Consider the following 25,869-nt stretch of genomic DNA (forward strand, 5'->3'; position numbering starts at 1 on the left):
TAGTAATACTTGATTAACCTTATGTCCAAGTTTCATGAACTAGGTCCATATACTTTCTAAGTTATGATGTCATTTCAAAAACTTAACCTTAGGTTAAGATTTGATGTTGACGCCGCCGCCGCCGCCGTCGGAAAAGCGGCGCCTATAGTCTCGCTCTGCTATGCAGGCGAGACAAAAACTAGATCGAGCTAAAATAAAGCACGCGAGCTATCCGCGAGGCTCGGTTAAGGTTACGGTCATAGGCCAAAAAGCATGCATCTTGGGCGCCTGAGCTTTCCAAAATCTTTTTTAACTTTTTTTAAATAAAAAAAAACATTACCAAAATACCGATACGTCTAAGTAGAAGGCAAAAAACCCCCCAAACAATCAAATGAACAAAATATGACCAAAACCTTACCAAAATACCGGTACGTCTAACATGTCTAGATGGTAAAATTATTTTTGTAGCAATGATAAAAAGAAAATATTGTTAGAGTATATCCGAATTGGTGATAAAATCATGGGCGGAAATCCCAGGGGGCGCGTCCCCCACCCAAAATAGTAAGGGGACACAATATCAAATGTCCACCCTACTATTTTTGGTCTTTTATGATGGAAAGAAATACATCATTCAAAATCGAAATAAAATGATGACCTTACTTTTGGGTGATTACCCTTTTTATAATTATTTTTTTTGCTTGTCAAATTGATTTTGGGCGAAATGACCTTCATTTGGGGTGATAACCTTTTATTTATTTTTTTTTGCTTGTCAAATTTTCCAGCCCCTGGTCCCCGTACCTTTGGCCCGGACCTTTGGGGAGAGATTTCCGCCCTTGGATATTATAATGTTACACATCTGCATTGAAAATCAAGTCCTCCCGAGGCCATGGCATTTCGGCCCAGGATAGTTGATGTTATCCCGGATGTTATACTTAGAAAGGTACAAAATAAGTTAACTAAAGTCATACCGATAATTTTTGTTCAATATTCCATCTTCTGAAGTACGTAGGCTGATATCGTTCAGTTGAAGCAATCATCGAAAGAAGATTATATAGTAGGCCTACCTTATTTTATTATTATTATTATTATTATTATTTTTTTTTTTTTGGGGGGGGGGGGGGCTTTATCTTTTTGTCCAAGAAACCTTGAGATAGCCATTCTTTGCCAATACTGATATCTATGAGATTCCCGGTAACCAACTGAGCAGAAATGGGCTATTGTTAAAAAAAAATACTAGCGAACTTAGTTAAAAAAGCATAGCCAAAAGGTGCATAAAATGCCAACATTAGAAAATAAACACATGCAGTCTGCAATCAATGATATTGTGTAGTACACCTTCACCTTAAAGTAATGATGGACCAACCGATCCTGTGACCGAACTTATTGGTGTGACATCACAATGACATCTCCATAAAGTAAAAACTTTTATCCAATCAGCGCGCGGTAACCAAGTGCACGCTATAGCGCATGCCTTGCACTTGTTACGTTTGTTTGCAGCATCATGCAACATCATTATTCTTTTTAATTGATTTTTTTCTAAATGTACTCTAAATGATTTGTAAATTACTTGATGAAATACTATTTATGATTTTGTACGTTTGTATGATTTTTTCTCCAATACCCACTCTTTGGGTGACATGGGAATAAATGTCATTGCCATTGTCATTGCGGACGCTTCATTGTAATTGAATTTTCACCTTTACACGCAGACATTATCTTACATTTTTGGAAATAACTTCACAATGCCTCGTCAGTCAAGTTCGATTTTTCACCGATTCGGAAAGAAGATTATAAACACATGTCTTTGAGGTAATGATGATTTGATAGACATTGTTAACACATTACAAGAAAAATGGGTGACTTTCGTCTTCCAAAATTTACAACTTTTTTTTTTTACAAAATAGATCAATTAGATTTTACTTTGAATTATATTTCATTCAAAATAAATTAAAGAGCACAATACTTGCCACTTATTGATATATTGAAATTATGATTCTGATTATTTCTTTATGTTCGTTACACTCTTAAAAATGTTGGGCAACATACGGTCCACACAACAATTGGTTAAAACTTTATCCAATTCTGGGTAGTTTTACACCAATACTGTGTAGTTTTCACCCAAAGCACACATTATTGGTGTAAAACTACCCAGAATTGGATAAAGTTTTAACCAATTGTTGTGTGGACCGTATGTTGCCCAACATTTTTAAGAGTGTAATTCTTATAGTTTTCATATGAATTCATAGTTAAATTTCTATTAATTATTTCATATTATTTTGTATCTAATTTCATTGTATTCTCATTTTATTTCATTATTTTGTATGAGGGTTGCTTGTTTACAAGTTTTTAAGTTTTGTTAGCAAACCTGGTATTTCATGTATATACATTTTTTATATCAATGATTGTATCTTGATTTTATCTTATACCAAATAAATGTTAATTTGAATTTGAGAAAATAAGCCTTAGATACTGAGTTGGGATGTGAAAGATTTTGTCAATTAAAATGTAGAATTTAAAGTCTTAATACAGTATAGAAAAATTAATTCAGCAATGCATTTTCAAGGATTGATACTACAACACTCTTCTTTACTTATTTTATAAATCTGTTTTCAAGAATTTCAGTAGCTCTATATAGTAACAGAGCAGAAGAATATATGCACATAGTTTCTGTAAAGTACAAATCAGTATATACTACTACTACTACTACTACTACTACTACTACTACTACTACTACTACTACTTTCACGGCTGTTAAGATTCATAATAATCAACTTAATTATTTTCTGCTGGAAAAGATTCTAAACCTGAGCAAAATAACAACACAGAATAATTCTAGTTTTAAAGTATTAACAAATTAGTTGTAGACATGGCAACATAAAGAAAATCACATTGCAATTGACATGTATAAATAATATTGCTGATTATAAAAATAAATGTCAAAATTATAGATGGAAAATACAAAGTAGAATCCTTCATTGTGACAACTAAATGATTCTTTTCCATAAGAAGGCCAACACACCGTAATTTGAATATTTTCAATCCGAAATTGCCTGTGTTAAGCCTTGCAAGTCTAAGAGTAAATACCGTAACTTGAAATCATAATAAAGATGAATTAAGTTTTTCTGGCTATATATGAATCCAAAATCGGCTAATTTTTTCCAATCACGATTAAGTGGATTAAGTTGTCAAGACGGATAAAAAAGACTTTCGACTTCAGAAATCACTAGATCCAAAATGGTAATAGAAATAAGGTCAATTAATTTTCCAGGATGGCCTCTCAGCCCATACCAAAAGTGATGTAACAGTTAAACATGTATCATACTATGTACCTGTATACCTTGTCAATGAAATACATGAAAGCCGATATTCAATTGTTCTTTGAGAGCAATCTCATGAGAGAGAAGAAGATAGCAGCCCCTTTTATCATTATTGTTATCATTATGATTATTATTATTATCATTATTATTATTATTATTATTATTATTGTTATTATTATTAATATTGTTATTATTATTATTATTATTATTGTCATTATTATTATTATCATTATTATTATTATTATTATTATCATTATTATTATTAGTAGTAGTAGTAGTAGTATCATTATTATTATCATCATCATCATCATCATTATTATTAGTAGTAGAAGTATTATTATTGGCATTACTATTATCATCATCATCATCATTATTTTCTCTCTTTTTTGTGGGGGAATATTTGTCAATGAAATCGCCATATTGCTGTTGCGACAAGATTTCCGCCTTCCGCTTACCAAGAAAAACCCGCAGAGAAGAGCTATTTGCGTTTCTACTTTCCCCATCTGAAAGTTCTAGCTTCAATGTTGACAGGAGTATATTGTCCGACCTGAATTAATTCTAATCGATTCATGGCGCGCTTCAAATGGTCTCATGTTAACTGTGGGAGGTTCAGAACAAACACAAACTGTATATGAATCTCAGAAACCATTGCCCCGGACTCTCCTTGACCGCCAGTGGCGTACCGTTGGTCACGGCATGGGGGGGGGGGGGGAGCACTAGCAAAAATTTTGAGTCACTTAGTGAGAGCGCGAAGCGCGCTTAGTTGCCAGGTATACTGACCTAATAGAGACATTTTAAGGGCAGTGCCATTAAACGGATATGTATCTTACTGATCGAATAATGTGAGCGCAAAGCGCGAGCTGAAAATTTGTGATATTCAGACCTAAAAAGGGACATTATAAGCAAATTTTGTTATCATAATACCTGTCTAAAAAAAATTAAAAAAATTTGCTCGCGCTTGGCGGTCGCAGTAACCATCTAGTTACATACGAATCTTGTTCAGGATCACACATAACATTGCCCAGAATATTAAATTTTTAGGACAAAATACTAGTACATGAAAGTGAAAAAAAATCGCTCCCGTTTCGCGCTCGCACTTTTTATAAGGTTTATGAGATTATTTCATGTTTATGTTGTTTTATAAGAATAAAACTAAAAAGTGACTGATCGGGGAAAATATAGGTGAAGATAATTTCGGGCCCCGTCCCCTATTGGCGAAAGTCGGATCCGCCCTTGTGACACATACACACAGACCGGAAAAAAGGTGTCCCCCCTGAAAAAGCAAGGACCCCCAGTGCACCCCTAGGAAAAAAATCCTAGCGTCAGACAAAGGGTACGGATGAGGGGCCATCGTCCACCTTTACCAACGATCACCCTCGGTAATGTGAGATCGATTGTAAATAAGATGGACGAACTTCGGCTAACGTCAGATATGATCACGAATATAGAAACTCTAGCTTAATTTGTATACAGAAACGTGGCTTAATAATGGCATTTATTCCAACAATATTGATATAGCCGGTTTTGATGTAGAAAGGCTTGATCGTTCTTTTGAATTAACAAACGAAAAGAGAGGAGGTGGGATATGTGTATTTGTAAACAAACAGTGGTGCAACAACTTTATACTGTAAGATCGTCTACATGTATACTGATATTGAACTTTTGTCTCTCTCTTTTCGACCATTCTATCTCCCTCGAGAATTTCCACAAATTCACGTTGTGTTGGTGTATATCCCCCCTGATGCAAATAAAGTAACAGCTATTCAGATCATCGAAGATAACGTGAGTGAACTCGAAACGCGATCCCCTGATTCCCCGGTTATTATTTTTGGAGACTTCAACCATTGTGAATTAGAGGATACCATGTCCCAATACAGTGGCGTAACTACGGGGGGGGGGGGGGGGGGGAGGGCACGTGCCCCCCCCCCATCGGCTGGCAAAAAAAAAGGGGGGAAAGGAGAAAAAGAGGGAGAAAGAGAGAGAAGCGTATTTGGAAAGAAGAAATTATTGTTCATTATAATGTTATGTTATAATTAGCTTATCTTACATAAAACGCATTTTTCTTTCATAACTTTATGAAACATAATTTGCTCAGGGCCTATGTCTTTATTGTTCCTGGTGCTCGCATTGCCTGTTTAACGAGATATATAATCCTGTTGTACTGAAACCTCCCGTTTTCAAGTCTATATACACCAGACATATTTCCTCGCACTTCGAATTAATATTGTTTTATGAATGACATGCTTCTTTTTTATGACTACTTAAAGTTATTGCCCCATTTTAAGGTCCTAATATGAAACATTTCCTGTCCGTGCTTACGTTCGCATTTGTGGATTGGTGAGATATGTCTGCTCTTCATGAAATCCTAAAATCAGTCCTTAAAATGTTCCTTTTTGTGATATGAATATAAAAAAAATTCAGCTTGCGCTTCGCACTCGCTGCATTTGGTTAGAGAAATACGTATATGGTCTTCGTGAATTCCTACAAACAACCCTTAAAATGCCCCTCTTCAGGTCTGAATTTCCTAGATTTTCAGCTCGCGCTTCGCGCTCGAAATATCTGATGAGTGAGATGCGTATGATAATCATGATTACAATGACTACAAAAAGTGATTCATGTGTTTAGATGTAATTCTAACAAAATCAGGATGCACTTGGCACTCTCATTAGATGACTATGGCAAAATATATGTTGTGTACTTTAAATTGATTCCTCGAAAAATAGTCCTTAAAGTATCCCTGTTTGGGGTCAATATATACACAAATTTCAGCTCGCGCTTCGCGCTCGCAGGTTTGGGTTGGTGATATACGTATAGTCTTCATGAATTCCTACAAACAAGCCTTAGAATTACCCTCTTCATGTCTGAATTTTCCTAAATTTTCAGCTCGCGCTTCGCGCTCGCAATATATGATTAGTGAGATGTGTATGTTAATCATGATTCCAATGACTACTAGTGCTTCATGTATTTAGAAGTAATTCTAACAAAATCAACAAACGCTTGGCACTCGCATTAGATGACTATGGTGAGATATGTATACTCCTAATGGATTCCTAGAGTTCTTAAAATGTCCGTTTGTGGTCAATATATACAAAAATTTCAGCTCGCGCTTCGCGCTCGCATTGTTTGTTTAGCGAGACAGATGCAGATGATTACAAAAATTTGCTTATCATGTCCCTTTTTAGGTCTGAATATTATAAAACTTCATCTCGCACTATGTGATAAGTGAGATACATATCCGTTTAGTGGCACTGTCTTTAAAATGTCTATATTAGGTCAGTATACCTTGCTACTGAGCGCGCTTCGCGCGCTCACTAAGTTACTCAAAAATTTTGCTGGTGTCCCCCCCAATGCCGTGACCCACGGTACGCCACTGTCCCAATATCATCAGTTAGTTGATTTTGCTACACGGGTAAGAAATGTTTTAGACAGATGTTACAGTTCGATACCAAATGCATACAAATTTCCGATCATCACACCGTTCACTTCTTACCAAAATACAAACAACGGATTAAGTCCAATCAGTGCGAAAAAGGAACGTTCAAGTTATGATTTTTCATATGTGAATTATGCTTCAAGTAATAAATAAACAAATAAAATAAAATAACCTGATACTTTTACTCATTTAACAATTCTAAAATGATGATAATGATAATTACACCGAATATGCCTACTTGTTGTTCTTATGAACTCGTTATACTCTTTTAATCGTCTTATGTATAAGAATGAATGTATTATGTGCATGCCAATATTTTGTATTTGTCACTCCTTGATTATGCATATTTTCTTATGTGTTGTAATTTGTATGTTTGCATGTAAACAAAATGAATTTCCATTACGTTGGACAAGAAAACATTATATTATATTATAACAGAACATAATTATAATATAATATAGCATTATATAATGAACAATAACTTCTTCTTTCCCACTACGTTTCTCTTCTTTTCTCCCTCTTTTTCTCCTTTTCCCCGTTTTTTTTTTTTTTGGCCAGCCGATGGGGGGGGGGGGGGCACGTGCCCCTCCATCCCCCCCCCCCCGTAGTTACGCCACTGTTGACCGCAGTCTTATTAACGTTCAAAATACTATACTAGCGAATATCTTAGACCATGACTCGACTGTGCTGTATTTAGCCTTGGCCTGTCATAGCGCACCTGATTGGTCTATTTTGTGTGACATCACAATGACACTGCAGAATAAAGACTTTTATCCAATCAGGGCGCAGTACTTACGTATAACCGGAGGAATGAGCGCATATGGCAAGCCAACTGTACAATAAGACGATAAACACAGTTTTTCGCGATAAACAATGTTTATCACTCGATAAACACTGTTTTAATTTGTTTAGTTAATTTATTTTAGCTTTATTGTGATCAACCACCCCGAACAAGAGATTCATAACTACAATAAAGACATTGTAACAATACATTGGCTAAATATGCAGCAAGAACAGTTAATTTGCAAGATGGTTACATATATGGAGAACAACTAATATGTGGGCGAAATATTGCAGTGTTTATCAACATTTAATAGGCAGTGAATACTGTTTATCTTCTTCTTCTTCTGATAAAGTACAGTCCACCGACTGGTGTATTGTCGTACTATATTCGGCAGGTCTGGAGTGGAGTATGAACAGTGCCATTTTAAAATATTCTAAAAAGTTATCACTAATAAACATTGTTAATCACTCGAAAAACACATTTTTTTTAGGTGAACAGTGTTTATCTCCTGATGGAGGCATATGGCTGAAATATTCACATACCTTTTATTCTTCAGAATTCTTTCATTGCTTTCGATCTTCTTCATATTCATTTTGTAGCAGACCTCATATTTTTATATGTGAGGAAATTTTTTGCAAATTAATGATAAAAAGAAATATATGTAGGTAGCAGAAACCACATTAAGATCATTTAAAATGACCAGATATCACCGTATTCTAAAATGTCACTGTTTGTGTTTTTTTTTTTACTTTTTCCATTCGATTTTGATGAAACCTATAGCCGTAACCTTTATAAAACAAAATCATTATGAACTACAATTAACAATTTGATGTAGGAATATTTACGTTATTGCACACATTTTTTTTTAAGTGGGGGTTTTGCCCACAGTCCCCCCAATTTCCGCAGTATACAGAAAAAGATGTTAACCCATTTGGCTTATCACTAACAGCTATCTTAAAAAACTACAAATCTTATTAAGACAAAAAACAAACAAACGAATTGGCCAGACTGTACTGAAGATTTCAGTCAAACTCATGTGGCATCTCATAAGTATGCCATTTTACACTTGCACATTGCTCAGAGATCATCAGCGCATCACACGTCTCCGACGTCCGTCCATTCATCCAGGCCCGAATTGCTATATATTTTATTGCAGTCATGTCTTTAAAAGTAGCTGTTGTAAGTATATCTGACTGTAAATGTCTTGCATCGTATTGTCAGGTTTTCAGTTTCTTTAAACGGCGACAAATAGCTATTTTTTTTGCCAACTTAGCGGCCGTCTACACGCATCGAATCTCTATCCCATTTCCCCCCTGGACTTGTAGCATTCAGGGCAGGGCAGTGTGGTCGTGGTATTGTTTTTCGCTGCATGCTGCACAGCTGAGTGATCCTCAGTCAGTGGCCGCGCTGTTACAGTGTTAGTGTTATGGTCAGCTAAGTACATTTGTCAATATAACAATAGTGAGTCAGCAATTCTTAAGAATAAAGTGAATTGACTCAGCAGTTTTATGAAAGAGGATCAGAGACAGAGAATGCCTAGCCCTAGCCAAGTTAGCTAGGTAGGAAAATGCAAAAAACAAGAAACAGCCACGCAAAGCCAAAGCCTAAAAAGCATTTATTTACGCCTTTTATGGTAATTAATTAATTAATACACAGCATTTATTATGCGCCATCTATCTATAGTAAACTATTCCGAGGCGCAGAGGGATGGAGGGGTTACGGGGAGAAAAAAAAAATAATACATTATACTTCATAGAACAACAAATTCCATTCAAAATACTTAGAGAAGAGAGAGTTCCAGAGCTGCTCCCTCAATGAGCGCTATGGTAAAAAAAAAGATATATATATTCTTTATTAGCTTTAATACAGAAATTGCTCAAATCTTACCTAAAAATTTAGTAAATAGTGAAAAATAAGGCTTAAAAATTTTTTGTGGCTAATTATGTTCCGGGATTATGTTCCTCTGAACATGCAATTCTTTAATTTGTATTTATGAAATTCCATGAGTTTAGATAGAAAAATTTGATCCAGATTTTAAATAGAGCCAATATAAATTTTTGGAAAATGTCAACTTTTGCCTGGAATTGCCTAACCTTGAGGACTTTGTGATGATATTTTTTAATATTTTGACATACATACTTTTTCATCATGAAGCCTTGAAACCCTTCCGATACTAAAAGATGGATTTCCCTAGGAAATCCATCTTATAAGATAGAAATCATGTAAATTTGTTGGATTTTATTTATCTATACACAGGGTGCTACATAACTTTTTTGAAGCACTTGCCCAGTCGGGCAAGTAAATTTTCAAATAGTTGGAAAATACTTGCCCGAATATAGATTTCACTTGCCAGAAAAAATCCTTCACAACAAAGTTTTATTGCTTCAAAACAAGTTGTAGCCTTATGGTACATACCATACCATTGACAGCTTTAAAAATACATTTTTCAACATGACTACTGATGTACCTTGTAATTGTATTTCTTTTCTTTTTTTATGATTTTTATCTTGAACATGAGAAAATATATGGTCAATATGCTCTTTAATTAATTTCCTAATCTCATATATTTTCCATATATTTTGGAGGGGACTAGGACACACAATAAAAAAAGGGTAAATCACTGAAAATAACCAGAGAAAAAAAAAGAAATTAAGAGAGGGGGAGAGAATGAAAGAAAAAAAAAAAAAGACAGAAAGGACGAAGAAATAAAGGAAGAAAGAAAAAAAAAAAAAAAAGAAAGAAAGAGAGAGAGAAAATGGCTGCGGGGAAGAGAAAGATGGAAAGAAAGAAAGAAAGGAAGAAAGAAGGGAAAAAAGGATGGAAAGAAAAAGAAAGAAAGAAAAAAATAGAAAAAAATCTGAGGGGAAGAGAAAGGAAGGAAAGAAAGGAACGAATAAAAAAAGAAAAAAAGTTAAAAAGTAAGAAAGGAAGAAAGAAAAGAGAAAAAGAAAAGGTATAAATGATAGATGGAAGGAAGGAAAAAAAAGAAAGATAGAACGAAAGACAGAAAGAAATGAAGAAAGGCAGAAAGAAAAGGAAGAAAAGAAAGGATGGATGGATGGAAAAAAATAAAGATCAAAAGAACGAAAGACAGAAATAAAGAAAATCAGAAAGAAAGAAGGGAGGAGAAAGAAAGAATGAAAGACAAAATGAAAGGAAGGAATGAAGGAAGGAAAGAAATAAAGAAAGAAAAGAAAGAATGAAAGTGATGAAGAAAGTAAGGAAGAAAAAAAGACAGGAAGAAAAGGTAATGAATGGATGGACGGAAGGAAGACAGTATAAAAGAATGAAAGGAAGGGGAAAAAGAAGGAAGAATTAAAGAAAGAAGTAAACAAAGGTTGGATGGAAGGAAGAAAGAAAAAAGATAGAAAGAAAAGAATGACAAAAAGAAAGACAGCTATAATAACAGAAAAAATGAACAAAAGAAGGAAATTTAAAGAAATAAAGAGAGATTCAAAAGGAAAGAATGAAAAGAAAAGGAAAGATAGACAGAAAGAAAGAAAATAAAGAGGAAGAAAGCTCAAACTATCCATGCAGTCATAAATCAAGAAGAAAATTTATAAATTTCCTTGGCTAAAAAAAAAGTTACGAAAGAAACCACGTTTATCAACATACAAACAAATGCATATATGTGGGACTGTCAAACAATGTATTTCAGTGTGTGCAATACAGACGATCATTCGAAACCCGATCTTTTTGAAGCATAACAGAAGTGAAAATTTCTCCTTTTACTGCTTACAAATGACAGAGCTACCCCAATTTTTAGGAAATATGGACATTACAAGAATTTTCATTGGTAAGAAATGTGAATTTTGACAGTTCTGTGGGAGATTTCTTCCAGAGAAAACTTCGTTCGTGCAGCACCGTACTCCGTAGAAACTTAACTACAAGCATCGGTTGCGTGGACTAGGCGCTAGCTAGCTAGGTATGCTAGACTGCCATTGATTCTGTGTGTGTGTGTACGTCTCTGGGCTGTGTGTTTATTGCAGAAAATGGCGCAAATTTTGCAATTCGAATCATGACTTATAAACTTTTTTGAAAGAAGAAATTAATGATATTGCTTTTTTTGTCTCTTTTTCTTTTCTATATTTTGATGGTGAAATCCCGGGGGGGCCACTTACATTGACGAGTGGATACCATGCGCGACCAAAAAAACACGTAAAAAGGATGTCTTTTTCAAGATAGGGCACGTTACGTACGTAACGTGATAAGGGTGTCAAAAACACAAAAATATTGAAAAAAGGGTATCTATTTCGCTCGGAAAAATATACGTGTTTAGGGTCAAATATGCGGGGATGATAAAACAAAATCAAAATGTTTTATAAAGGATGTCCTTTTTGCCCCAACACTACGTGTTTAGAGTCCGATTTGCGCGAGGTGTGGAAGGTGGGGCCGTACTAAACCAAAATAATGGTGTCTAAAGATAAAACCGACGACCGATCGACGGACGCGTGACATAACAATAGAATATCTCTGTACTTGTTTAGGGTTTCATTTCAGGGATTACTTGCTAAGAGTATCGTTTTGTTTCCAATACTTGTTAAGGGGTGCATTTTCAGAATATGGAAAATACATCGCTGTACTTGTTTAGGGGCTCAGTTCTGGGAATACTTAACAATAGTATTTGTTTCCAATACTTGTTAAGGGTAGGGTTTCACACGCCAATACTTGTTAAGGGGTGCATTTTTAGAATATGGAAAATACGTGTTTAGGGTGCTTTTCAAGACCCCGTGATCGCGCATGGTATCCACTCGTCAATGGAAGTGGCCCCCCCGGGGGTGAAATATGGGGAATCTTTCTAAAATATAATTTCCATAGGAGAATTTTGCTTGCCCGATTCGGGCAATCAGTTTTTGTCTTTGCTTCAAAACACTTGCCCGACTCTAACTTTTTCTTGCCCCGGGAAATCGGGCAAGCGCTTATGTCGCACCTTGAATACACCTTCATACGCCTAATGCGTATGAAGGTGCCAAAAAAAACTGTTAGTATAAATATGAAAAATGAGAGGTTTCTTACCAGATCGATCTCGTGTAGATCTCTCGATCCATTCGTAAACACCACAAATACAATAGGCTTGACCCTTGGACCACTTTGTTATGACGTAGCTTCGATAAGCAATGTTAAAAAATGCCGTATTGAAGAACAATTTGTAGATAAAAATTATTATTTAACAAATAATAAAATTTGAAACTTGATTGTAAATAGTTATTACAATAACGAGAGAAACAAAAACTCTCTCAAAAACTGAAAGTGGGGTGGTAATACCCCACTTGAGCTCCCATTGACATAACACGCAAGGCAACAGGGTTCCTGTGTTATAAGTAGCTGGTGGGGTATTTTTTAAACAGAGGAAACATAATGAATTGTTTTGGTTTGAAATTTTTTCTTGATTTTTTAAATCTTAGAGCATGTTGCCATGTTATTGATGTACTATGAGCATTTCATCAAAATTTTTGACAAGTTGTCCGATCTGACAATTTTCCTAGATTTTGATTGGCTGAGAAACACTCACTATGGTAACTGTCTGTAAACAGACGATGCTAAAACATCCAATGTCCTTTCAGGCTTGAATCGTGAAATGCTACCCTGGATTCGATTCTACATGTACGCACAATTCAAATTTTTATGGATCTGTTAATCCAATTTCATAATGCGATCACTCCGCAGCTCACAACTTGTCTCTCAGTTAGTCTTTATAAACTACAGTATAATCAATTATAGAAGGCGAAATTTATATTTATAATGGCAGGACTGAAGCTCAGTCCATCAAGTTATGCTGATTTTTCAGACAGAAAATTTTGAATTGCGTACCAAGCATGAAATAGATAATAAGCTCAAGTCAGGGCTTTCTTTAGTGCAGATTAGCAATGGGCAACCCCCCCCCTTCCCCCTCAAATAAAAAGGAGGAAAGGTGATTTTTCAATATTTTTTACAATAATCTTCTTGTCAAATTACAGGTAACTGGAAGCAACTCGGGAGTTGGCCTTGCCATCGTCCGAGCTTTCTGCAAGCAGTTTGGTGAGAATGGAGCTGTATATTTGACGGCAAGGAACAAGGAGCGAGGGATGCAGGCCGTGGAAGTCTTGAAGAAAGAAGGCCTTAATCCTAGATTCCATCTTCTCGATGTGGACGATGTTAGCAGTATGGAGAAGCTTCGAGATGATATCAAGACTGAGCATGGGGGCTTGGACATCCTGGTCAACAATGCAGGAATCGCCTATAAGGTGAGCAAGACTCTTCATACAGTTCTATAGGAGTGCACCACAAAATTGGGTATTTACAGGTCTGGAAATTAGGAGAGTAGATAATTGGTGGCCAAGAAATATGGCTGGGTATGAACTATGAAAAAAAATTGAAGAAATAAGTTTGAAAGATAGGATGACCAATGAAAATGTAGTAATTATGTATGGAATTATTTTAAAATGGGGGGCTAAATATAAACCACAATGTAAAATGTTTACGGATCAATATATCAATTAAAAGAACTGCACAGTGCAATATTCAATTTTGAGTACTGTATATGAGCCAACTATTTATTGTAGAACTACTTACTATTTATAGAATAGAGAGCTGAGTTTTGTTTATTTGATATTTGTCTTGAAAGGGTAACCCTCCAATGTCTGAGCAAGCTGCAGGATCTGTCAAGACCAACTACCATGGTGTCCGTCTAATGACTGATACGTTCCTACCGATCATCAGGGATGGTGGAAGGTAAAGTATACCAGAGATTAGCTTGGCCCTCTCCCCTTCCCTCACACTTTGTGGCTATTAATCACCAATTATACTAATAATAATTTTTTAAAGATGATGATAATAACAATAATGGTCCTTATTAAGCATCAAAACATTCTTGGCAGCCAAAGGCTGAATTACAAATGTTTAACAAGGTAAAATGATTCACATATAAATTTGACAGAACAGTATACAAAAATATATATATACATGTATTAAATATGATTAATCAATATACACAGAAAAGGGCGAACTCCATTCAACCTTGCAAAGATGACCAGAATAAAAAAGTAAATATTTGATTGGCAGTACTAACACCTCCTTAATTCAAATCTCCAGGGGTGTGTTCACAAAGTGTGATTCAAAATCATGCTTAAACGTAAGGTGACACAAAATTTGCTTCTACAGCATTTAAATAGCTCCGGTCTTAAAATCCCAGAGGGCATAGTGTTAGAGTGAGGAATGTAATTGAGTTTTTGTTTCAGAATAATGTAAAGATAAGGATTAGGGTTTATTTAGTTTGGGAGGTTTGGTTTAATGTTTAGCATAATGGCAGATTTTCCATCGGAGCAATTGTGGTCAGAGCAAATGTCATGGAACCAAACCTCAATGTTATACGGTATATTTATACTGGGAATTTTGCTCATTGTCAGTCAGATGCAGGATGTCAGTAGCTTGTAACAATATTCAGAGAAAATTGTTACTTAAATTGACCCCTTGTTTACCACACCCTAACCTGCTATCTCTTCCTTGATAGGATCACACATGTAGCCAGTCTTGGGAAGCATTTCACAAAATGGATTGTCAGTAATTTGTACCGACCTTTTTTCTTATGGCCAATTAGATGCAATGATTTCAGTAGCTTATGACGATAGTCGCTGATGATTTCTGACTGTTTCGGTCATGAAATGCTCCCCAGTCCTTTGGCATGGCGTTAACCCACACTTTGCCACTACCAACACAGGTGCTAAATGGATACCCGGTAGGATGTGAAAGTCATTGTAACTTTTTCAGTACTGTGTGTGTCTAAACGGCGACTGACTGGAATACTCTCCGGGGAGTGGAGGATGTGCATACATTGTGTGCTGGAATGACTGATTGAATCTGATGACCGGGGTTATAATATTTCTGTAAAGCGCTTAGACACGTCGTTACAATGTATTAAGTGCTATATAACAGCGGATTATAGTTTACCACTTCCCACATGCTTTTCTCTTGATAGGATTACGGGTGCAGCTAGCCACTGGAAGCATTTCACAAAACAGTGACGTTTTCCGACAATTTGCTCTCAGCCAATCAGATTCAAGGATTTCAGTAGCTTGTTACAAATGTCAGTTAGAATTATTATTTTTTTAAAACATAAAATGACCCCTTGGTTAATACCACTCTCCCGTCTGCTTTTCTCTCGACAGAATCACACATGTAGCTAGCATGGTGGCGCCCATGACCTACAACAAAATGAGCAAAGAGCTTCAGCAGCGATTCAAGCAAGTCTCTACTGTACAGGATGTGACGGACCTCATGAATGAATTCATCGAGTGAGTAGACACAAGGGAAACCAAAATATTTGGGGAAAGATTTTGTATAGTTTAATTATTCAACGGGATAGAGAGTTTCAATGATTGAAAATAACTGAATGTCATTTAAATTGGTATTAGAGTATTTGGAGAGTTGTTGGAGTTTGGTACAGATTCAATGATTAATTAATTAATATAAATTCTCAAATAAGCAATAGTGCCATGAAAAGGCTGACTTTTGTACCAACAACTTTTGGCTTTTATCCATTATTGTAAAATATGCCACTTGCCTACATATATAATTGGGGAAGTGTGTATATTATACATCAAGTTACAAAGAGGCAAGTCACAACTTTACAGATAAAATGGAGAAAATATGACATTTGTAACTATTGCATAGTCCAAAGGAAACATTGTTTCACTCATTTGAGCAGTTCTACCGATTTATGGACCTTATTTATTTAACTGAATTAAGGTCTTGAATTCATATACTGCGATTTGGAAAAGCATTTTATAGGTTACCCAATGATAATGAAGAATGACCTGTGGTTCAGAGTGATTCAGTTTGCTTTTCACCTCCCAGGAACAGGTGATGCCAGACAAATAATAATAATAATGATGATGATGATGATGATGATGATGATGATGATGATGATGATGATTATGTTGATGATGATGATGATGATGATGATGATAATAATGATACTGATATTAATAATAATAATCATAATGATAATAATAATTGATAATTTTTTCTTTTTTCTCATTTCCATCTTTCATGCCCCTTTCCTCTTAAAACTTGCCCCTCACCCTTTGCCTTCTTTTTTTGTAGGGCTACCAAGACTGGAGACCATGTCAAGAAAGGTTGGGCAGACTGGGCCTATGGGACCAGTAAACTTGGAGTCGTAGCCCTCACCAAAATACAGGGTGAAAGCGTAAGCAAGGATTCAAGCAAAAAGGATGTCCTCATCAATTGTGTAAGTACCTGATCTCTTTTAAATACATGGTTGGAGATCGAGCCTGTATGTATGTTTAATTTTGAAAATTTACTTTTCACTTTGAATTTTCACAAAATATGCATTTGACCCTTGAAAAAAAAGAAAAAAGATTGCTCTTTTTCTTGGTGTACATCACCAAAACACCCTTTCTCAAACTTTTCTACTTTTATGAAAACCAACTTGACCCCAGGTTGGAAGTTGAACGACCACTTCTTATTGGCAGTTCTCTATTTATCATGGTTGTGATTTCTTGTGAACAGGATGAAGTCGAAGCCGGCCTTGAGGCTACATTTTGCCGGCCTCGGGCTGAATCATGTGAACAAACTCTGGGATTTTTTTTTTCTAACAGCCTCTCGACTTGTAAGTACAGGCTTTGACTACGTCCATGGTAATGATGATGTTAATCTTTAACATAATTATGTCCATTATTTCTTTTCGACAGTGCTGCCCTGGCTACGTTGCTACCGGCATGACGGCACATCATAAAGGTGATCCCGCAAAAAGGCTCACTCCGGACCAGGGGGCAGATACCCCGGTCTACCTGTCCCTCCTACCGGCCGGGACCAACAACATTCAGGGCAAGCTGCTCTCCAAGAGACAGGTTAAAGATTTCTTTGCTGGTGATATTGGGCCCATTACATTCAACTAAGTTGATAGCTTTTATACACAAATTAGAGTATTCAGTTATCGTTGATGTGGAAATGAGAGAGATTCTGAGGATATTGGTAGATCGCAGAATATCAGGAAAATGTGATTTATTTTCTAAGACCAAAAAAAAAGAATTATGATAATATTCTTTTTTATTATTAAATTCTTAGTACTAGTTATATTATGAATATTACTTTAAGTATTACTCTTAATTCTGTTTTTAACCCTATCTAGGCCGGGGTATTTTGGGAGTTCATATGGCCAGGGGGGCCTCCCAGGCCCCCCCTTGAGATCTCGGCTATCGACCGCGCGATCGCGCCGAAAATTGGCACACGGGTTGTCTAGGACATAATCTACAAAATGGTATAGTACTTTATTTCATGCGAATAGCTGTTAAGTGTTAAGTAATTTATGCGTAATTAGTATGCAAAATCATACTTTTTCCTCTAACTCCCTAAATAAAGCTCCAAATATTCTAATTTTTGGTATAGAAACTCTTTGTGGTGTTCTGAGCAAGTAGACATGAACAAAATTGCGATATCAATTCATTTTCTTATGTATTATATTGTTTTTTGCAATTTCTTATGTATTTCCTTGTTTTTTGTACCTTTTGTTTTTCATTGCTTTTTCAATGAAATTTGTTGGGGACTCTTCTGAGATCATAAAAAGCATAAAATAAATACATTTAGACCAGTAAAAATAAAAATAATCATACATTTATGATTTTTGGTTGAAAACACAATTTGTGTTGACTTTGTACACAAAATCACTTTTTTGAACAATTTTGATCTGACATGCACTTAAATAATGTTGCGTAATTTCCGAACCACGTACCTGGGTGACACAAAATTGGTCTAAAAAATTGCGCAAGACTTGAAAGTAAAAAGTCAGCGAGCGGCGCGCTCAAAAATTCCGCGTGCCAAAAATATTGCGCGAATCGTTGAGGGGGGCCTCCAAGGCCCCCCCCCCTGTCCTAGATAGGGTTAAGTTGAAAACTCAAAATCACTGTCCATTCATTGGGGATGAACACCCTCAAATTTTTTATATATGAAAGAAAATATATACTTAATTCTAGTTTATGATTTAAATGGAACTATATGCCCTGTTTGTAAAAATACTGAATCAGATACTTCTTAAAATATAAATCTTGATTTAATGTAGGGCTGTCACACCTTGATAACCTTATAGCCAGTGTATGCCAATGTATGTATGACCAGCCATTTTATCATTTGATCCTATTCAAGAACTCAATTTGTAATATCATGAAAATAATCAAATTCCTCATGTCAACCATTCATTTATTGATATCAAGAAATAATTGTCATCTTAGTAATTGGCAAGTCCTAATATAAAAAATTGAAAACATGATATGAAAAAAAATATGTAAAAGGTTAAATCAGCTTACCATACAGATACATATGTTGTCAAATGCTTGTAAAACTGTCCAATTGTGATAGATTCTTAATAACTAATATGGTAGTGGATTCTCAATTTGAATGGGTGGGGTTTCCCTTTTGACATCGGTCTAAAGGTAATTACAACAGTTGTTGCATAGTAATAATCATTCCAGGATATAATTTAAACTGTTCCTGAATAGGTTTGAGTAGCAATATGAGATTATATTTTGTAGATTTTTGCACAGATTAAAGATTTATGATCAACCCTGTTTAGAAAGCTTCTGCCAATTTGATTTTAACTATCGTTTTACTATGCTCTGGTAGGGGTAAAGTTGAACTGTCAGCAGACTATTTGATGTGACATGGCTTGCTGATTTTATAGGATGCTATTAATCTTCTTTCTTTTTCTTAAGTTAAAGTTACCATTAGATAATCAGATTCTTGTTCAACTGTAGCAACAAGAAAATAAATAAAACAAATTGAAGATACTCGGGGATTAGGGTGACGTTGCCACTTGAAATGTCAATATGAGCACCTGTAACTGCAAACAACCTAGTGAATTAGGTAAAAGGGTCATTTGAAATGAAAATGGGCAAGTAAATCCACCCCTAACAGAAAGAAAAGCCAGATTGTTCACAATCTGATCACGTTATTTGTATGTGATATTATGTATGGATGAATTTATTCATTCAGTCTTTATTCAGTCTATTTTATTTCAATTTTGTGTTTTCTTTTTTCTATAGTGCATAGCAGTACAATGTTTGTACTAACAGAATTAATACATTGGTGTAGCATCTACATGTTTTCATCTAGGTCGAAGAAGTTGTAAAATTTTTGTAACACATTATAAATAAAATTTAGATAATTTTTCTCTTAATTAGAAGGGCTATGTGGATTCCATCCTGTTCAATGTGTGGAATATGGCAGTATTTTTGAAAGTTTGCTACCAAAAGTAGAAGAGGAAGAGGAGACGGAAAAGAGAAAACGAGGAGGACGAATAAGAGGGATGAAAAAGGATTGAGACAAACGAAGATAAAAAAATGAAATCTCCATTAATATAAGAATAAGGTAGAAGAAGATGAACTAATGAAAGAGTAGAAATATAAAGATCAAGTGGTACTGATTCTTACCATTTTACATAATCATCATCATTAAAGGTCCACCTAAGAAAATGTTGATTTGCATCAATAGAGAAAAATCAAACAAGAACGTTGAAAATTTCATCAAAATCATATGTAAAATAAGAAAGTTATGACAGTTTAAAGTTTTGCTTATTTTTCACAGAACAGTTATATGCACAACTCAGCAACACGCAGATTAGAGAGTCGATGTCCCTCACCCACTATTTTGTTTTTTTATTGTTTGAATCAAACGATATTTCAATTTTTACAGATTTGACAATAAGGACCAGCTTTACTGAACCATAAAATATTAGAACAATTCTAATTCCCCATGTTCATGGAGGAAGAAAACTTATTTTACCTTCCGATGAAAAGAAAATTGAAATATTTCATATTTTATTAAATAGAAAAGAAAAAGAAATAGTGAGTGACGTCATCATTCCCCTCATTTGCATACTGACCAGGAAATGCATATAACTGTTTTGTGAAATTTAGCAAAACTTTAAAATGTCATAACTTTCCTATTTTAAATCTGATTTTGATGAAATTTTCAGTGTTATGCTTCTTGGATTTTTCTCTATTTGTTCAAACCACCTTTTTGTTGAGGTGGACTTGTCTTTTAATATAAGGTATAAGATATGATATTTACAAAAAATGGAGAAAGATAAAGAATGAGGTGAAGAGGAGGAAGAAAGGAAAGTGGAGGAGAAGAAGGATCATGGGGGAGGAGAAGGGGAGAGAGAGGTAGGATAATGAAATGGGAAAAGAAATGATGAGAAATAAAGGGATAAAAAAAGACAGAAGAAAGAAAATATGAATTGCTTTTCCTTTTAAAGTGGAAGAGGAGAAAGGTAAGAGCGAGGTGAAGAAGGGAAAAAAAAAATTTAATCAAAGGCCCGGATCAAAGGGGGAGGGGAATGAGAAGAATCAGAAAGCAATTAGGAGAGGGGAAGGATATAGGAATGAGGAGAAGATCAGAGAGGGCAGAAGAAGGAGGAATGATGGAAGAGAAAGTGACGGGAAGTCCTCAGGAAAAACTGAGAGGCATTTATATGTGAGGAAAAAAGAAAGAGAGGGACCGCGTTCTCTCTGTTGTGTCTGTACTGTCTGCACAGTACAGCAGATCCATTGACCACGCCCCTTTTACATTTCCTTGGTGTATGGTAAGCAGCCTGATGCAATTAATTTAATAAATATTCATATCCAATTACGAAGAATAGCAACATAGTTACCATATTGATAACAAAATCATAAAATCTAACGCTTATAGTGAACAAATATCATCAAAATGACCGAAGTGATTTATGAATCGGGGTTATTTAATAAACTGAAACACCGCGTAACTTGTAAATGTATTAGCGTACCATAGATCACTAGCAGCAGCTAGCTAGCGCGCGCTAGCGCTATAGCGTAGCGGCGCATGATATTTGCATTTGGTCCAAAGCAACGAACGTAGAGGGCAGCAACACACGACAGTGTTGCTTTTAGGAAGGTCCACTCCGCTCAGATTTTGTGACCACTTAAGCCCCGCCCCTCACTCAGCGCACTTTTTTGGTAGATTGTAGAGTTGATTTTTTTTCGTTTGTTCAATTTTACTATTTTTTATGGATACTGAAAACTCCACGAAATAATGTAAATATTCTTTAATAACTGTTCATTTATTTTTTGAAAAAAGTAAGACAAAACGTAATCATGATTCTTGTAGTTTGCACATCAATAAACATACATAGTCTGATGACATTGAATTACCTCTTTTCTGCTTAATTTCGCTGCCCCTACAAAGCTACACCAGCCAACACGAGAGCCAATACCTTGATCTTCTGGCAAAGCCGCGCCGAAACTTCCGGGACACATCGGTGCGCGTACTGCGCAAATCAAAGACCTTATAATATATTACTAGACCGAAAGCTGCGTGCGCGTTCAGCACAAAACAAATGAGATTAGGCTCCGCCTACCGCGATCATTTGAAGACAAAAATAAGCCCTCATTGACATTCATGAGCATGAAGATATTCATAATCCGGCCTTTTCATTGGCTAAGAGCGTCATTAATACGCGATTTCCCCGATTCTTTGTCATCGATACTAGTGGTATCGTGTTACAGAAATAATTATTCATTTGACCTCATTACGTCATCTAATTTATTCATTCTGAAACTTTTCTTTCCACACACAAAATGGACCTACGAACACTCCGGTGAGTACGTATTAATTGATATAACCACATGAATTCAGTGGACTATTTACACATTTCACACTGCATTTTGTGATCTTAGGTTATTTCTTTAACAAATTAGAGAGTTTGCTATCATTCTTCTGTTAAAGGAAAGCAGAATTTGGTCTTTGAAATTGAAGTTAGACTGTCATCGTCGCCCAGTGCAGCCTGTATGTTGCTTGCAGTGTATTTTGTACGGGCTCCTAGCCGGCTGGGAATCGAGAGATAATCGGGCTGGTTTGGTTCACCTCCAACAAGGACCAACCCACGATTGATTAAAACAAGAAGAATGAGGCTTCTTGGGGCTTCTTTTTGTACACCGTAACGTTAGATCTAGAGGGAGATCTGCATCTGTCTTCAGTAGATCGAGACTCAGTCAGGAATAAACTGTGAAGCGGAGTGTGGATGAAGATACGCCGGTCATGCCTGTCATTGACATTGTGTCAGTCCTCACTTTGTTTCAGATATCAAATTTATTTTGCATAACTTCAGGCTTCTGCATTTAGCCCCCACCATTTTTTAACTCTTAGTGTTATTCATAAATATATAGACTCGGTCTTAGAAATAACATGCTGCTCTGCATGTTTGTCTTATTATCAATAGATCTACGACCTATCTTCTTAATCCTAGGCCCTACTTACTTTATACTTGGATCTAGGCCTAGGCTACTTTACTTTTATTTATTAATCGATGCTATCAAGAGCTAGGCCTACCTAATTGAAATCTAGTCTAACTTATACTTTCCCAACCCTCGATACTTACCCCCAGGGCTTATGATCTAGGTCTGTAATTTAGGCCTAGATCTAGGTCTGGGCCTAAACGACTCCATTTACTACGAGTATGACTGTCAGTGGACCAAGGAGTCGGACTAGATCTAGATCTACTCTCGGTCAATAATGGCAATGAAGTCTTAGCCAGGAATAAAAGTCAAAGTCAGACATCAAAAATTTCTAAACCGATATAGGGTTTAGAACCGAAGCTTTACTTTCTAGGTCTAGATAGATCGAGAGTCCATCGTTAGTCTAGATCTAGACCTATTTTAGATACATGAGTCATGAATGCTGTCGCACAGCATTGAGTCTCGTTGGACTAGATCTATACTTTCTTACAAATAGATCTAGACCTAGTGCATGAGATTATGAAATTATGTTAAAATCTAATGAAATAAGATTCGGAAATAAAAAGATCCAGATTTTTTTTTTTTTGGGGGGGGGCAGACATGTGAAAAAATTTAGAGAAACCTAAAATTCAGAAAGCGAGGGCCAGAAGCGACCAATATTACCTAGGGCCGTTTTGTGCATTTTCTAAAGTAAAATTGAAGGATGTCATGCAATTCTCTTTTTGATGAAGGTTTTCACATTTCAGCTCTTACCCAAACCCCTCCCCCTATACATACGGCCATGAAAAAGATCACTTCTCATTATTGTTCTCTCTCTTCTTTCACAAACAGGTTGAGTTTGAAGAACAAGAAAAACAGTAGAGGTCTACCTATATGGTTCAAGATGATGATCATAAGTGCATGCATCATTTTGCAGATTCTCATCCAGGTATAAAACTTAAACTAACCCATACAAAATTACAGATACATTACATGCATTGAATGTTAACCATGTTTACATTAAATAAAAATAATCTGAGCCACAAAGAGGTAGGATCTGTAATGAATATACACTTCTTAAATATACAGGCTCTCGAGTCTAAAATAGAACCAATGCCAAAAGTTATGTACCTTGGGCAAATTTATAAAATAAGGTCATGTCCTTGATCTACTAGTAAATAAATGGCCTTTTTATTTCCTATTTGTTTATAAACAAAGCAATATTTATTTGTCATATTTTACAAAATTCATTTTATGCATTCTTTAGTTTGATATTCATATTTCATATTTGTAGATTTACGATTTTTTTTAAATCGTGTTATTTTACATTTTGTCCAATAGGATGATGCAGTTTTACAATTTCCATGGAGGTGATTGATGATGATAAATAATTGGTGACGTAGGCCTAATAGAACAGCGACTAGACCACAAAGAGAAATACAACCTACAGCAGTTATATGAGTGAGTTAATTAGTGAATATTTTTAATAATGGAGGTTGTTCACATTTTTCTGGCAACAAATAGACCTGCCTTTGAAAAACCCATTTCAATTTTGTTTTTAGATTATAGTTAGTGTCGTTTTTAATCACAGATAAAAATATTCTGTGCAACAAACATATCAACTTTAATTCTGACTATTTATATAATTTACATATGTTGATTCATATATTCATATTTATGAGAAATCTCTGGCATTTGTTCATAGAGTACATGTAGTTATAATAGAGAGTGGTATGTAAACTGCATAGAACAGGTTTAAGTGATATGCTTTATATAAGTACAAGTTTATAATTAGTAGAAGTAAGATTTCCTGTTATGTGTTGAAGAAACATATATATGTATAGTCTCACTTTTCTTAAAACATTTAAGTTTCATAAATCACGACAATTTTAATTTAAATTCATTGATTTTCTTTCTCTATTTTTTCAATCTGCAGGACTGGTGTAACAGATGTTTTCATTCAAGAAATCCAACAATTCAACATTGAAGAGTCTGACTTAGGAACCACTTGATGAAGATGGAAAAGGTTTTTTTTTCCAAGTCCAATTTTTCACCAAAAAAAAATTATTATCACAACCCCAAATTCATGACGTATGAAATTTCTTGTTGATTTTCATTAAAACTAGTTGCAAAAGGAGAAGCTATAAACATACAAATAGGAGCGGCGGAGTGAAGTTGAAAGTGGGGGGGGGGGGCATAGGGAAAATGCTGTATTACATGAAATTTTTAAGAAGTTGCGAGCGAGCAAAATTTTGACATTTTGAAAAAGAAAATCTAAAATATTCAGAATGATATATTTCACCTTTTTCTTTCCTTTTCTCTTTTTTTTCTTGGTCGTGATTTTTTTTTTTTTTTTTTTTTTTTTTTTTTGGGGGGGGCAAGAGTCCTTCAAGCCCCCCTCCATCTGTACGAAACTGCTTATATACCCCACTCATGAATTATTAAACTTAATGCACAAAGGATTTCCTTCATAAGTATATTATCGAAATGAGAATATTGTTTTCTTGTTTCAAAGGGCAATCGTCATGGTGACCATAAAACGGGTCCTTCTCAGGTGAAAGGGGCACAGAACAAGTTCTTTATGAGCACTTTTCTTGGGTAAAGGGGGGCAGTGATTCGAGAAAGGGCACTTACAAGAAGGCAAGGGGGCACTCTTTAACACATGAAACGGGCCCTCAGATGAAAGGGCACAGAACACGTTCCGGGGGGGGGGGGCATTTTGGGTAAAAAAATTGCAAACAAGGAAGAGCACTTGGTAACACCTAAAACAGGTTCTCGTCAGGTGAAAGGGACACAGTACACGTTCGTGAGGGGGCATTTTTCTTGCATAAAAGGGCACTTTTCAGTGCTTCAAGAAGTAGGGGGAACCGTGCCCCCCCCCCCCTCCCCAGGATCGCTGCCCCAGCATACAAAACAATTCTTTTGGTTCAAAGTATTAAAATACGCTTAAGAAAAAGGTACAGCTTAATCCTCTGATAATGTGATATTTTTTTATGGCTAATTAATAAAATTCACCACTAACCAGAGAATTCCTTTATGTCTTTCATTTGTGTTCATATAGTATTTGTACAGAGCTAAAATGAAAGGGATTTGGAATTGGCAAAATTGAAAATGAGATGAAGATCGAGAGAG

General features: G+C 35.5%; 1 protein-coding gene and 1 long non-coding RNA gene across 4 annotated transcripts; both read left to right on the forward strand.

Moving 5' to 3' along the window:
* The first annotated feature begins 8,530 nt into the window (after positions 1–8,530).
* Positions 8,531–19,682, forward strand: LOC129275063 (carbonyl reductase [NADPH] 1-like). Its single transcript, XM_064108186.1, has 6 exons — positions 8,531–8,692; positions 13,471–13,737; positions 14,118–14,224; positions 15,658–15,783; positions 16,595–16,739; positions 17,203–19,682. Exons 1-6 carry the CDS (start codon positions 8,672–8,674, stop codon positions 17,407–17,409), a joined length of 873 nt encoding a protein of 290 aa, XP_063964256.1. The 5' UTR covers positions 8,531–8,671; the 3' UTR covers positions 17,410–19,682.
* Positions 19,683–21,801: 2,119 nt separating this feature from the next.
* Positions 21,802–24,907, forward strand: LOC129273106 (uncharacterized). Of its 3 annotated transcripts, none has more exons than XR_010295479.1 (4): positions 21,840–22,125; positions 23,590–23,686; positions 24,079–24,198; positions 24,674–24,907. It is a non-coding gene; the product is annotated as an uncharacterized LOC129273106 (long non-coding RNA). The 3 variants fall into 3 exon arrangements; XR_010295480.1 differs by having other exon boundaries at positions 21,840–22,121; XR_010295478.1 differs by having other exon boundaries at positions 21,802–23,686.
* Positions 24,908–25,869: the final 962 nt, after the last annotated feature.

The sequence above is a fragment of the Lytechinus pictus genome, chromosome 13 (assembly GCF_037042905.1).
Source record: "Lytechinus pictus isolate F3 Inbred chromosome 13, Lp3.0, whole genome shotgun sequence".
NCBI classification, from domain to species: domain Eukaryota; kingdom Metazoa; phylum Echinodermata; class Echinoidea; order Temnopleuroida; family Toxopneustidae; genus Lytechinus; species Lytechinus pictus.